At 45.0% G+C, this 14,973-nt stretch overlaps 1 protein-coding gene across 1 annotated transcript in view; it reads left to right on the forward strand.

Annotated features, from left to right (window-relative positions):
* Positions 1-14,973, forward strand: part of RAB11FIP2 (RAB11 family interacting protein 2) — a 130,338-nt gene that overhangs the window by 46,512 nt on the left and 68,853 nt on the right. Inside the window, exon 2 of the mRNA XM_030202634.1 lies at positions 3,432-3,859. Within this exon, the coding sequence (XP_030058494.1) occupies positions 3,432-3,859 (428 nt within the window). The remainder of the gene's footprint in view (positions 1-3,431; positions 3,860-14,973) is intronic.

Below are 14,973 nucleotides of genomic sequence, written 5' to 3' on the forward strand. Positions count from 1 at the left end.
TTGCCAAGTGCCGCGCTTTTTCAGCAGAGGACGGGACCCTCGATCCCTGGGAGTAGATGCTCTTCTCCAACAGTGGCCGACACAAGAGCTTCTCTATGTGTTCCCGCCCTGGCCCATGTTGGGCAGGGTGCTAGATCGGGTGGCAAAGCATCCCGGCAGGGTAATCCTGGTGGGTCCGGATTGGCCCAGGCGTCCCTGGTATGCGGACTTGATCAGGCTCTCAGTCGACGATCCTCTGCGGCTGCCAGTGGAGCAGGGCCTGTTACATCAGGGTCCCGTGGTGATGGAGGATCCCTCCCCCTTTGGTCTTACGGCCTGGCTATTGAGCGGCAGCGTCTGAGGAAGAAGGGCTTCTCAGACAAGGTCATCGCCACTATGCTGAGAGCGAGGAAGCGCTCTACTTCTACTGCTTACGCCAGGGTTTGGCGTATCTTTGCAGCGTGGTGTGAAGCAGGCTCACTTTCTCCCTTCACTGCTCCAATTTCTTCAGTGTTGGCGTTCCTGCAAGAAGGTCTGGAGAAAGGCCTGTCGCTCAGTTCCCTTAAAGTCCAGGTAGCGGCTCTGGCTTGCTTCAGGGGCCGCCTGAAGGGTGCTTCCCTGGCTTCGCAGCCAGATGTGGTGCGCTTTCTCAAGGGAGTTAATCACCTGCGCCCTCCTCTGCACTCAGTGGTGCCTGCGTGGAATCTCAACCTGGTACTAAGAGCATTGCAGAAGCCGCCTTTTGAACCCTTGTCGAGGGCATCTCTGAAAGACCTGACGTTGAAAGCAGTCTTTTTGGTGGCTATCACTTCAGCCAGAAGAGTTTCCGAGCTCCAGGCGCTCTCATGTCGAGAGCCTTTTCTGCAGTTCACTGAGGCAGGAGTGAGGCAGGAGTGACTATTCGCACAGTGCCTTCCTTCCTGCCCAAGATTGTTTCTCGCTTCCATGTGAATCAGCAGCTCTGTCTCCCTTCCTTTCGTAGGGAGGACTACCCAGAGGAGTACTCTGCTCTTAAATATCTGGATGTGAGACGAGTCATCATCAGATACTTGGAAGTGACCAATGATTTCCGGAAATCGGATCATCTGTTTGTCCTGTTTGCAGGTCCTCGTAAGGGTCTGCAGGCTGCTAAGCCTACAGTGGCAAGATGGGTCAAGGAAGCCATTGCAGCGGCTTATGTGGCCGCGGGGAAGGTGCCGCCTATCCAGCTGAAGGCTCACTCCACGAGAGCTCAGGCGGCCTCGATGGCAGAGGCCGGATCCGTCTCCTTGGAAGAGATATGCAAGGCGGCAACTTGGGCTTCGGCTCATACATTCTCCAAGCATTACCGTTTGACTGTGGCTGCACGGGCGGAGGCCCGGTTTGGAGCTTCAGTGTTGAGGTCAGGGATTTCAATGTCCCGCCCTGGGTGAGTACTGCTTCGGTACATCCCACCAGTCTATGGATTGATCAGCTTGATGATATGGAAGGTAAAATTATGTATAATCATACCTGATAATTTTCTTTCCATTAATCATAGCTGATCAATCCATAGCCCCTCCCAGATATCTGTACTGTTTTTATTCTGGTTGCATTTCAGGTTCAAGTTTAGTCTTCAGTTACTTCAGAAAGACTTCGTGTTCAAGTTTTTTCACTTGGATTCTTCAAGAGTTAAGACGAGTTTGTGTTACAGTGAGCTGCTGCATTCCTCTCCCCTCCGTTTTACGGGGCTGGATTGAGACTTAAAATTCTGCCGGCACTCCCTCCCGCTTCGTGCGGCTGTAGGGCAGCTTTGTACCCCTCCCGCTTCGGCGGTGTTAGGGTCAGTCAGCTCCTCCCGCGGTTGCGGTTGCAGGATAAGCCAGATCCCCCCGCATCGGCGGGTGTGGTGTCCCTCCCCCGCTCCGCGGGGATGAGCTGGACGGATTCCCCTCCCCCACTTGTGTGGGGATGAGCTGGGTTAATTCCCCTCCCCCGTTTCGGCGGTGGTGAGCTGGGCAGAGTGTCCCTTCGTGGGTGTAATTCTCTAAGTGCTGAGTCCTGCGGATGGAGCTTTGATATCGACATACTGAGGAGTTTCCGGCAGCACATGACCACATATAGGGAGGCAAAAGTTTGCTCTCTATCTCCACCTGCTGGTAGATGGACACAACCCACCAGTCTATGGATTGATCAGCTATGATTAATGGAAAGAAAATTATCAGGTATGATTATACATAATTTTACCATATTTGTTTTCTGGGTTATTTGCAACAATGGAGTGGGTCCTGTTTTTCTGGACAGGATGTAGATTTGGGCTGGCTATGTTGTGTCTGAAAATTGTCCTAAGCCCAGCTGGTCAAAGCTTGGCTGCCCAGATTTATGTTGAAAATTCAACTCAGAAAGACTTAGATTAAATCCCCTTCTCCTCTATTGCTAATTCCAGACTTTGCTCCTTTTATCTTGCTGCACCTCACGCCTGGAATAAACTACCCGAGCCTTTACGTCTAGCCCCCTCTTTGGCCGTTTTCAAGTCCAAACTTAAAGCCGACCTCTACCACTGCTTTTGACTCCTAACTCACTTGCCCTGTCCTTTATCCTCACCTCTTTATTCCCTTACCCTTAATTGTTCTGTCTGTCTGCTTGTCTTATCTAGATTGTAAGACAGGGATTGTCTTTTTTGTGTATGGTGTACAACGCTGCGTATGCTTTGTAGCGCTATAGAAGTGATAAGTAATAGTAGTAATGTAGAAGCCTGCCCTTGCAGATCAGCAACGCAGCCGCGCAGGCTTCTGTTTCTGTGGTTAGTGCAGTGGAACATGGGATGTTACTATTTGAGATTCTGTTGCTATTTGAGATTCTACATGGAATGTTGCCAACAATAGTTTTTTCATTGTGTAAAGTACTTTTATTCTACATTTCAAAACTACATGTAATGTGAAATGCATCGGGGTTACCATTTGATTGTGAATGTTAATACTACTACTACTACTATTTAACATTTCTAAAGTGCTACCAGGGTTACGCAGTGCTGTACAATCTAACAAAGAAGGACAGTCCCTGCTCAAAGGAGCTTACAATCTAAAGGACAAAAAAGTGCAGTCAATCAAATTGGGGGCAGTCTAGATTTCCTGGATAGAGGTACAATGGTTAGGTGCCGAAAGCGACATTGAAGAGGTGGGCTTTGAGCAAGGATTTGAAGATGGGCATGCTGTTTGTATAATTGATGCATTTTCCATGGGTGCTATACTTTTTTGTGTGTTTAGAGTTAACAAGTAAAACCTTTATCAATTTTATTTTGTTAAAATGTTGGTACTTAGCTCACAGCATCTGCCTGGAAAATCCTGCAGGGTACACATGAGCATGGTTGGAGCTAGTGGTTGGTGTCAGCAGTGGGATCACAGCCTTGATCTGCAGGTTCTAGTCTGTTCTTTTAGTGCCAAGCTACTCTGCTAACACTTTTTTTTATTGTCTTTCTTTTTCTGTACTACAAGGTGGTTTAAATTGGAGTCTAAGCCTGGGAAGAAGCCTAAAGAACGTGGGGAAATCAAAGTAATTATTCAGTTCATGAGGAATAATATGACAGCAAGCATGTTTGATCTATCTATGAAGGACAAAACACGGTCTCCCTTCGCCAAGCTAAAAGACAAAATGAAGGGCCGGAAGAACGACGGGACCATTTCTGACACATCTTCTGCAATAATTCCAAGCACAAGGAACCCTGACGCCAGCACCCGTGCTCCCAGCGCAGATGTGCAAGTGAAACCACAACCCAAAAAGCCCTTCCTGCTGGGGCCGCAACGTTTGTCGTCTGCTCACTCGATGTCCGATTTAATGGGGCCGCACCCATCCAAAGCAGGAGCCGGCAGCCAGACGCACCTTACCCAGCACCCCTTGGATTCCTTCTCTGTTGAGGAAAGTGGTATGTAAACTTTACAATGCATTAGCCATTGCAGGGAGAAGCAGAGCTCATGCAGGTGAAGCACGTGAAATTGAGGAGTTAGATTTACAAGCATTTCTTGATGGAAAAATGTGTAAATGTGATCCAAGGATTGAACAATATATAGAGAAAGCAGAGATGAACTTTAGTGATGGAAAGGTAAAGGAAAGATGGAGATCACATGGGGTCCCCAGTGTTGCAGTTGAAAGAGAAAGCGGCAGTTTCTATGGGGCTGATACAGTCAGGATGTTGGAGATCTTTTTCTCTATGATTTGAGACTTATTTTGTGTGATAAGTACATAAGTATTGCCATACTGGGACAGACAAAAGGTCCATCAAGCCCAGCATCCTGTTTCCAACAATGGCCAATCCAGGTCACAAATACCAGGCAAGATCCCAAAAAAGTACAAAACATTTTATGCTGCTTATCCCAGAAATAGTGGATTTTCCCCGTCCAATTTAATAATGATCTATGTAGTTTTGCTTTAGGAAGCTATCCAAACCTTTTTTAAACTCTGCTAAGCTAATCGCCTTTACCACATTCTCTGGCAACGAATTCTAGACTTTAATTACATGTTGAGTGAAGAAAACTTTTTTCTCCGATTCGTATTAAATGTACTACTTTGTAGCTTCATTGCATGCCCCTAGTCCTAGTATTTTTGGAAAGCGTAAACAAGACGCTTCATGTCTAGCCATTCCACTCCTCTCACTATTTTATAGACCTCTGTCATATTTTCTCCAAGCTGAAGAGCCCTGGCCGCTTCAGCTTGGACTTTGCTCTGGGTTCCTTGTATCTCTCTGCCTTCTTGTCCCATACTGACCCTAATAAGAAGCTGCAACAATGGGCTGGGTTGAGGGAGAGGAAGAAGGCTAAAGATCAGAATTTTCAGGGCCCAAATCAGGTTGTAGATCTTGGAGAAATCCATTTTTTTTAAATAAGGAGTTTCTGTGTTTCTTAGCGTGATGCACACAACGACTTTTCAGCTGTGTCAGGGCTCCGTTCATGATGTGTTGCAGAGTATAAGAACTGTGTTCTCACTTAGCCTGCAAGAGGTGACATCTCTTTGCACCTGTTAATGGATGATAAAATGTTGATGCATTTCCCTGTTGAAAAGATTTCTTCCATTCTGCGTCTCCTAAAATGCTGTGGGAAATGGGGCAAAAGAGAACTCCGTGGATCCCTTTCATTATAATAATGAAAAAATAAAGCTTATATGAAAGAAGAGAAACCCCCCCCCCCCCCCCAATCATATGGCAGTGTGCAAGGAATAGGACGTAAGGGGCATGACCTAGCAAGTGGTAGAAGATCTTGACCAAAATGGTCTACCTAGGCTTCCTGACTGAGGTTTGTCACGATTGGTAGGTGCAGATATAAAGCTCTCTATACAGCCAAACATTAACTCCCTCCTCCTCACGTCTTTTTACCTGATATCTCAGTCCTTTTCCCACCACTGCCTCCATTTCTGTCCCAAGCATGTCCAGAATTTGCCAAGTCATAAGCATGCTCCAAAAACACCTTTGGAATTACCCCTTTGGCCCAGCTAAATTTGTCCACCTTGTGAGTGTAGGTGGTTAAAAAAAAGTACCCCCTCTGACTGACTACATGTTTTGAAAGCAGAGGTTTAACCAACTAAATCCCAAAGTTAGCTGGTTTCCCAGAAAATAGACCTGTAACTTCCTGTTTCTGTTTTTTAACCGTTGCTGCACATGGTTCTGAGGATTTCAGCATATTGTCCACAGTGACTCCAAGGTTGGAAACCTAGCATTCCGAACATATCCGTAAGATGACTTTTCCTTATGTGCATTGCTTTGTAATTGTGACCTGGACTGGCCACTGTTGGAAGCACGATACTGGGCTTAGCTGTCCTACTGGGTCAGACTAAGGGTCCAATTCTTATAAATTTCATCTGGCATTTAGATTCCCAGTTTCCTAGTCTCAGAAGGTTCTCCTGCAATTCCTCACAATCTACTTGCGCTTCGATTACTCTGAATAATTTGATCACCGCACTTGTTGCTCCTTTCTCCAGATCACTTTTAAATGTGCCAACACTGGTCCCAGTACAGGTCCCTTGGTACACCGCTCCACCTCTCTTCACTGGGAAAACTGGCAGTTTAATCCTGTTCTCATGTTCATGAACCAGCTACTTAATGAAGGCAATTTTCAAGGTCATTCCCACAGGGGAAATGACATTTTGTTTGTGGAAATGGGCTCTTTGAAAATTGCCCACTGTGGGGTCCAGGTAAAAGTTCATGTAATGTTTTATAACAGTAGAGGAGGCGTTCTGAGATGTAGAACATGTAGAAAAGGATGTGCAGATGTGTACGGCTGCATTGTCTTTAGGCAGTTCTCAAAGTTAAAATGCATTTTTACTTTCATTTGGAGACCTGGAAATTTTGTGCAAAGTTTTAGGTACCCTGATCACACTGTATTTTTCAATGAATTCTAAATAAACAGAAGCTGACAGAACCTCTCCATGGTACAGGGCTAAATATGATGGATTTCTACAAATGTTACTACTACTACTACTTAACATTTCTAAAGCGCTACTAGGGTTACGCAGCGCTGTACAATTTAACAAAGAGAGACAGTCCCTGCTCAAAGAGCTTACAATCTAATAGATAAGAGTGAGACAAATATAGGACAATCAAGCCATTGTGACATCACTGATGAGGTTGGCTCTTAGGCATTGGTGGAATGAGGCATTATGACATCACAGTATCAGCTCTGGTTACCAAAGACTGAAACTCTTCACACTAAGGGGATAAAATGAGCCAAGTATAGGACAGTCGAGCCATTGTGACATCACTGATGAGGTTGGCTCTTAGGCATTGGTGGAATGAGGCATTATGACATCACAGTATCAGCTCTGGTTACCAAAGACTGAAACTCTTCACACTAAGGGGATAAAATGAGCCAAGTATAGGACAGTCGAGCCATTGTGACATCACTGATGAGGTTGGCTCTTAGGCATTGGTGGAATGAGGCATTATGACATCACAATCTCAGCTCTGGTTAAATCACTGCTATATGTAATACTACTACTACTACTACTACTTAACATTTCTAGAGCGCTACTAGGGTTACGCAGCGCTGTACAATTTAACAAAGAGAGACAGTCCCTGCTCAAAGAGCTTACAATCTAATAGATAAGAGTGAGACAAATATAGGACAATCCATTGTGACATCACTGATGAGGTTGGCACTTAGGCATTGGTGGAATGAGGCATTATGACATCACAATCTCAGCTCTGGTTAAATCACTGCTATATGTAATACTACTACTACTACTTAACATTTCTAAAGCGCTACTAGGGTTACGCAGCGCTGTACAATTTAACATAGAAGGACAGTCCCTGCTCAAAGGAGCTTACAATCTAAAGGACACATGAACAGTCAGTCTGATAGGGGCAGTCTGGATTTCCTGACAGAGTTAGGTGCCGAACGCAGCATTGAAGAGGTGGGCTTTAAGCAAAGACTTGAAGGTGTTGTGGGTTGGCAGTTTTTAAAGCCACTGACAGCCACGGGCTGAATTTGATACTCAGTGCTGAGTCATGTGCGGGCACTGGCATTCAAAATCTGGATCCTTGGCAGACCCAGAAGTGATGTGGGTGCCGGAGTGCCTACCTAACCAGGCAATGATGAGATCAAACAAAAAGCACCACATATCTTCCAGGTCCACCCTGACTTCTCCCATGGGCTACTGTAGCACTAACAACAGTGCCACGGCGGTGAGAGGGGAGGAGCCTCCCTTAAGACTACCTACCCCTATATTTATTTCCTGATTTTTAACAGATTGAGAATTTAAAATAGTGAATATGACTGGTGCAGAAATTTGAACACCCTTCCAGTTGATTCATTGCTTCTTTTTTTTTTTTTTTTAATGTTTTTAAAGTTGTCAGTAATGCACAGAATGTTTATTCACTCTTTAGGCCCTCAGAAACAATTTCACAGTTGAACATATAGTCTGACCCTTCTGGTTTTTTTTTTCTGCTTTCAAAAACCATGAATTCCTCTAAATGAAGCTTGTCCAACCTTTTTCTTTCGGGGTCCGCATTTTATATTTTGTAACATTCAGCAGGCCAAAACACCACCATCATATTTTGCTGCATGTTTTGTCAAAGAGTGGCAAAATATGACGGTGCATTGTCCCCCGCCCAGCCTTCACCCAGTCTCTCTCACTTATGTAATCACCCCCCACCCCCCCCCCCCCCCCCTAGTTTCTTTTCTCTCACTTGGCTTCAGCTGCAGAAGAAACACTGGGATTCCTGCTTCCCCACCAAGACTTGGCTCTCTGCAAGCTTGAGCCAGGCAGTGCTGGAAGATTGGGTTGAACTCATGGGACTAGAAACTGCAAGATCATCCCGCACTTCTGGCACTGCGTGGCTCGTGCTTACAGCAAGTCGAGTTGCAGTGGGGAAGCAGGAATCTCACTGTGAGCACCACAAGAACTGCCAAGCTTCTGAGGGCTAGAAAAAAAGCATTTGGTGGGCTGGGTTCTGGTTCATGGGTCATAGGATGGACAAGCCCTGCTCTAAATATTAGCTGAAAATGAGGATATTTCACCCTTGCAAAGAAGGGGGAAGGCTATCAAAACAGTCTCAGAACATTTTACGTTAGTAATTTCAGCTGTCAGAAATATTGTTAAGCAATGGAAATTCTATGGAACTTTTATAGTCAAGGCAAGATGTGGAAGACCAAGAAAAATCTTTTGACTGGAAATGATCAACTGAAAAGCTTAGCTGTCGTCTGTGCACCTCCGGTACAGTACAATATCACTGATTTTGTGTATCATGAATTTTGATGGCCCCTGATGCAGGCAAGGCACTGAAACACGCCCATGTGGGGTCTTTTATGAAATGTAACAAGCAACAAATCCCATTTCGTGAAAAATGAAACGGGCCCTAGGAAGGCTCTCGTCTAAGCAATTTCTCCTCTCTCCTCTGCCCTGCCCTCCCATCCATGACCAGTGACTCTCATCTAAGCGATTTCTCTCTTGTCTTTTAGATTGTAAGCTCTTTGAGCAGGGACTGTCCTTCTATGTTTAAATTGTACAGCGCTGCGTAACCCTAGTAGCGCTTTAGAAATGTTTGTTAGTAGTAGTAGTAAGCGATTTCTCCTCTGTCCCCTGCCCTTCTGTCCAAGTCGAGGGAGTCTCCACTTCCATTCCATCCCATTGATGTCCAGCGATTCCCCTCCAATCCATGTCCAGTGAGGTGCCCCAGCCCCCACCTACCTCCGTTTTAAGCACCCAAGGTGGAGTTGAACCCCAGCCCTCACCTGCCCTCTGTCGTCTCCCACAGCAGCCCTCTTGTCCTTCCTGCCGCCCTGCCTTTTAAGCCGTTCATGTTACCTCAGGTCATAGCGGCGGCAGGCTTGGCTCGCATCACCTCCAGCCTTCCCTTGCCTTCCCTCTCAGTGTCCTGCCCTCCTCTGACGTCATTTCGTCTTTCTGCAAGGGCGGGACAATGAGAGGGAAGAGAACGCTGGAGGCGAGCTGATGTCAGCTCATTTGCATGCTGTTACGAACCCAGCCAGCAGCCATCCAGGGAGGCACATTGACCAATTATCATATAGAGATACGGCAGTTCTATTGTTTTCTTGTGGTTCTGTCCTGGCCCTTCGCTCTTCTGATTCACCTTGATGACCTGTAGAGATTCTGTCCTCTCTCCCTTTTCTTTTCGGATAAAAAGGGTGAATTATTTGAACACGAGCACTTGGATGGTTCTGTTATGGTTTGGGATTGTGTAGCAGCCAATGACACTGGTTATGGCTTATTGACTTATATACAAATTTACATACATAAAATTTATAAAAATCACAAATGTAAATTTGCAAAGTAAAGCAATCTAATCGTTGTACAATGCTAGTATATAATCCTGCTTATAATCGAAATAGAAAAACGCCTATATTGTGACCCAAATCGGGAGATAGACGTTTATCTCACAAAAACGAATAAAGTGGTATAATCGAAATCCGAATTTGGACGTTTTCAACTGCACTCCGTTGCGGATGCGGACAAAGTTGATGGGGGCGTGTCGAAGGCGTGGTGAAGGCGGAACTGGGGCGTGGTTATCGGCCGATCAGAGATGGGCGCCTTTCGCCGATAATGGAAAAAAATATGCGTTTTTAGCGAGAATTTAGGGCACTTTTCCTGGACCCTGTTTTTTTCCACGAATAAGGCCCCAAAAAGTGCCCTAAATGACCAGATGACCACTGGAGGGAATCGGGGATGACCTCCCCTGACTCCCCCAGTGGTCACAAACCCCCTCCCACCACAAAAAAATGATGTTTCACAACTTTTTATTTTCACCCTCAAATGTCATACCCACCTCCCTGGCAGCAGTATGCAGGTCCCTGGAGCAGTTGTTAGGGGGTGCAGTGGACTTCAGGCAGGTGGACCCAGGCCCATCCCCCCCCCCACCTGTTACACTTGTGCTGGTAAATGGGAGCCCTCCAAACCGCCCCCCAAACCCACTGTACCCACATGTAGGTGCCCCCCTTCACCCCTTAGGGCTATAGTAATGGTATAGACTTGTGGGTTTTGAGGGGGATTTGGGGGGCTCAACACCCAAGGGAAGGGTGCTATGCACCTGGGAGCTGTTTTACCTTTTTTTTTTTTTTTTTTTTTTGTAAAAGTGCCCCCTAGGGTGCCCGGTTGGTGTCCTGGCATGTGAGGGGGACCAGTGCACTACGACTCCTGGCCCCTCCCACGAATAAATGTCTTGGAGTTATTCGTTTTTGAGCTGAGCGCTTTCATTTTCCATTATCGCTGAAAAACAAAAACGCCCAGCTCAAAAAAAGATAAACGTCCATGTTTTTCGAAAATACGGTTCGGTCCGCCCCTTCACGGACCCGTTCTCGGAGATAAACGCCCATGGAGATAGACGTTTCCGTTCGATTATGCCCCTTAATGTCTAACAAAATTTTACAAAAATCAATCAACACAATATACAATAACAAATGAATCAATAAAATCTACTCGACTGTTTCTCCAAATCTGCTGAGCATACACTTTGTTTCCATCATTTCCTTATTGTGGAGGTGGAAGGAAGAATGGATTCAACTAAATATTAATCCTAGAGATGAATCAGTGAAGAAAATGGAGCTGATAAGAGGTTGGATATTTCAGCAAGACAACAATCTGAAACGTTTAGTACCTCAAAATCAAAGTGTGGAGCACTTTGCAGAAAAAAAGATCAAAGTTTTAGTTCCCAGACTATAGTATAGTATTAAAAATCTGCGGAGAGAACATTTCTGTAATGAGGAGTGGAAAATTTTTCCAAAAGTAAGAGTACAGAGACTCTTTGCTGACTGTAGGAAATATTTGGAAGCTGTTATTTCTGCCAAAGGTGGTGGATCAAAGTGCTGACTTTCTGCACCTGTCACATTCACTGTTTTGTTATTTTGAAACTGTAAAAAAAAAAAAAAAAGCACACAGTACATTTGCAGAAGGATGTTGTGCTTAACTTTGTACTAGTTAGAGGCTGTTTTAGCAGTTGTCCATGTAGGGATTCATTAAAACAGAGAATTTGATGTCTTCGGATCGCAGGTCAGAACCTGGCCCGTCTAGTGTCTTTTTTTCTCAGCCCATAGGAGCTCGGCAGTTTTCTGTGGAAAAAGCAGATTCTTAACGCAAGATCCCTGTTTCCCTGCCATGACTCATCCATCCGTGAGCTTGAGCCGCTCAGCACCAGAAGTTCTGGTTGGTCTTGTGGTTTCTTGACTTGAAACCACAAGACCTATCTGAACTTCCAGCACCTTACGGCTCAAGGTCATGGAGAGACAAGCGGCAGGAGAGCAGAGACCCCCACAGTAAGAATCTACAGCTAAAGAGACTTGGTGAAGGCTGGGAAAGGGGGTACATGAGAGAGAGAGCATGAGTGTGTCTTGGCTCTCCCAGTGTTACAAAATATTAAATGTGGTCCCTACAAAATAAAAAAAAAAAAAAAAGGACGTGAGCAGTATGAAAATGGCCATGACTTTTTAATTTCATGAGAGACTGTCAGATACCTTCAGTAAGTCCCTTGTCCATATGCTGATAGAATAAATCACTAAGGCATAACCTTCCTTTGATAAATCCATGCTGACTCTCCCTTGTTTAGGAGCAATTTTCAGAGTGGCATTCCCTTTAAAAATGCGGCAGCCCACATACCATAGATGAAGACGTACCCGCAGGCTTTGCGCTTGTAAAACACTTGCTGGAAAGCATGCAATGATTTTGTAAATGAGTTCCCTACACATGCATTTCTTCCCTAACCCATCCTGCCCCCTTGCCCTGTAGGTAGAAGTGTGATTGCTGTGAAATGCTAGGAGGTACAGAATTTCAGAAGGATGTTTTATGTGAGTAGATGACATGGTCACTTTCTCTGAGGACCTGCAGATTTGGAATGTCCTCATAGATGGGTGACTCGGCAGGTGGAAGGGGAAAGCTGTCCCATTACTTTTCATTACGTTACATTTCTAACTTAAATCCCGCTATCACCTTGCAGTTCTGAGCAGGTTACAAAAAGCAAGAGGCCAGAACAATCTCTCGGAATTACATAACTTTACATAAAAGTAACGTAACCTAAAAGTATTAATGGTTTTGCAAAACAAGTTTCTTAAATAGACAAGTTTTAATCTTCCTTCTAAATATAAGGTGCTGTTGAGGAAATGAGAAGAGAGGTTTCCAAAACCTTGCTGCTTGAAAAGCCAGTCATTTCTCAAAGAGTGTTAAACGCTTCTTTCCCTTAGCTGAGGCAAAGGCAAATTCATAAGATTATTAAGCCTCCTAATTCTAGAACCAAATCAAAAATGAGATGCAAAATAATCCGGAACCAAGCCCTGTGATATGCGCTTTTTATTTAAAATAATTCTAGCCTCAATTGGGAGCCATTGGGGCTCATTTTTGAAAGAGAAGGGCGTCCATCTTTCGACATAAATCGGAAGATGGACGTCCTCCCAGGGACGTCCAAATCGGTATAATCAAAACCCGATTTAGGACGTCCCCAACTGCACTCCGTCGCAAGGACGGCCAAAGTTCAAGGGGGCGTGTCGGAAGCAAAGCGAAGGTGGGACTTGGGTGTGCCTAACACTTGGACGTCCTTGACCCATAATAAAAAAAAACAAGGACGTCCCTGATGAACACTTGGGACGTTTTCACCGGAGAGAATCGAGGATGACCTGCTGTTACTCCCCCAGTGGTCATGAACCCCCCTCCCACTCTCAAGAAACATCTTTAAAAATATGTCGCGCCAGCCTCGGATGTCATACTCAGGTCCATGACAGCGCATGCAGGTCCCTGGAGCAGTTTTAGTGGGTACTGCAGTGCACTTCAGACAGGCGGACCCAGGCCCATACCCCCCCTACTTGTTACATTTGTGGGGGAAACAGCGAGCGCTCCAAAACTCACCACAAACCCACTGTACCCATATATAAGTGCCCCCTTCATCCATAAGGGCTATAGTAGTGGTGTACAGTTGTGGGTAGTGGGTTTTGGGGGTTCAGCACACAAGGTAAGGGAGCTATGTTCATGGGAGCAATTTATGAAGTCCACTGCAGTGCCCCCATGGGTGCCCGATTGCTGTCCTGGCATGTCAGGGGGACCAGTACACTACAAATGCTGGCTCCTCCCACGACCAAATGGCTTGCATTTGGCTGTTTTTGACATGGACGTCCTTGATTTCGAAAATCACCGAAAGTCAGAAACGTCCATGTCTAAGGTCGCCCATCTCTAAGGACGACCAAATTTAAGGATTTGGACGTCCCCAATGGTGTTTTCGAAACGAAAGATGGATGTCCATCTTGTTTTGAAAATACGGGTTTCCCCGCCCTGGATTTTGCCGTTTTGCAAGGGCGTCAAAATCACAACTTGGATGTCCCTTTCAAAAATGCCCCTCGTAACCTAATATAAAAAGGAGAAATACTCTCAAATTTAGAAAAGCCAAAAATCAAACGGGCTGCTGTGTTTTGCACAGTCTGCAGTTTTTTCAATAGTTTCTTTGTGCAACCAAGTTATATCAGATTGCAATAATCAAGATAAGGTAAAATAAGTGCTTGCATTAAGCGCTCAAAATGATGTGTGTCAAAATATTTTCTTATCATGCATGGTTTTCTCATCATAAAAAACCACTCCTTAACTAGTGCGTTAACCTGCATTTCCAATGACACCATACTGTCAATCTAAATTCCTAAAATGCTTATGACTTTAGAGATGGTGTAGTCGCAGGAATTACCTGTAAGACTGCACAAGTCAGAGAGTTCCTTTACTATGTGCTCGCAAGCTGCTGATAATTCATCTTGCAGTATACTTTGGGCTGGATATTCAAAAAGACAACTTATTCCAGTTGTTGCGGCTATGTAGATAAATTCCCTTATCCGTATAGGAAGTAATTCTCTATAGCTTGGTAGCGTTGGGCACTGGGGTAAGGTGCACTGAGCGTGAATTCTGTATGCACAATCGCCATTATGGAATACTAGCATTAGTCCACAATTTTATATACCAACCTTTAGACATCAACACTTTCATTAGTTGAATGCTGGTGAAAATTCTTATAGGCATTTATTTATTTATTTATTTATTTATTTATTTATTTATTTATTTATTTGGACTTTGCTCACACCTTTTTCAGTAGTAGCTGAAGGTGAGTTACACTCAGGTACTCTGGATATTTCTCTGTCCCAGGAGGGCTCACAATCTAAGTTTGTACCTGAGGCAATGGAGGGTTAAGTGACTTGCCCAAGATCACAAGGAGCAGCAGTGGGATTTCAACCGGCCACCTCTGGATTGTAAGACTGGTGCTCTAACCACTAGACCACTCCTCCAGGGTTCTACATGGAATGTTGCCACTCTTTAGAATTCCAGAATCTTGATCTTCTTTGGGGTTCTACATGGAATGTTGCTACTCTTTGAGGTTCTGAATGGAATCTTTATTTATTTAGATTTTGCTCACACCTTTTTCAGTAGTAGCTTAAGGTGAGTTACATTCAGGTACTCTGGATATTTCTCTGTCCCAGGAGGGCTCACAATCTAAGTTTGTACCTGAGGCAATGGAGGGTTAAGTGACTTGCCCAAGATCACAAGGAGCAGCAGTGGGATTTCAACCGGCCACCTCTG

Source organism: Microcaecilia unicolor, chromosome 5, assembly GCF_901765095.1.
Source record: "Microcaecilia unicolor chromosome 5, aMicUni1.1, whole genome shotgun sequence".
NCBI classification, from domain to species: Eukaryota; Metazoa; Chordata; class Amphibia; order Gymnophiona; family Siphonopidae; genus Microcaecilia; species Microcaecilia unicolor.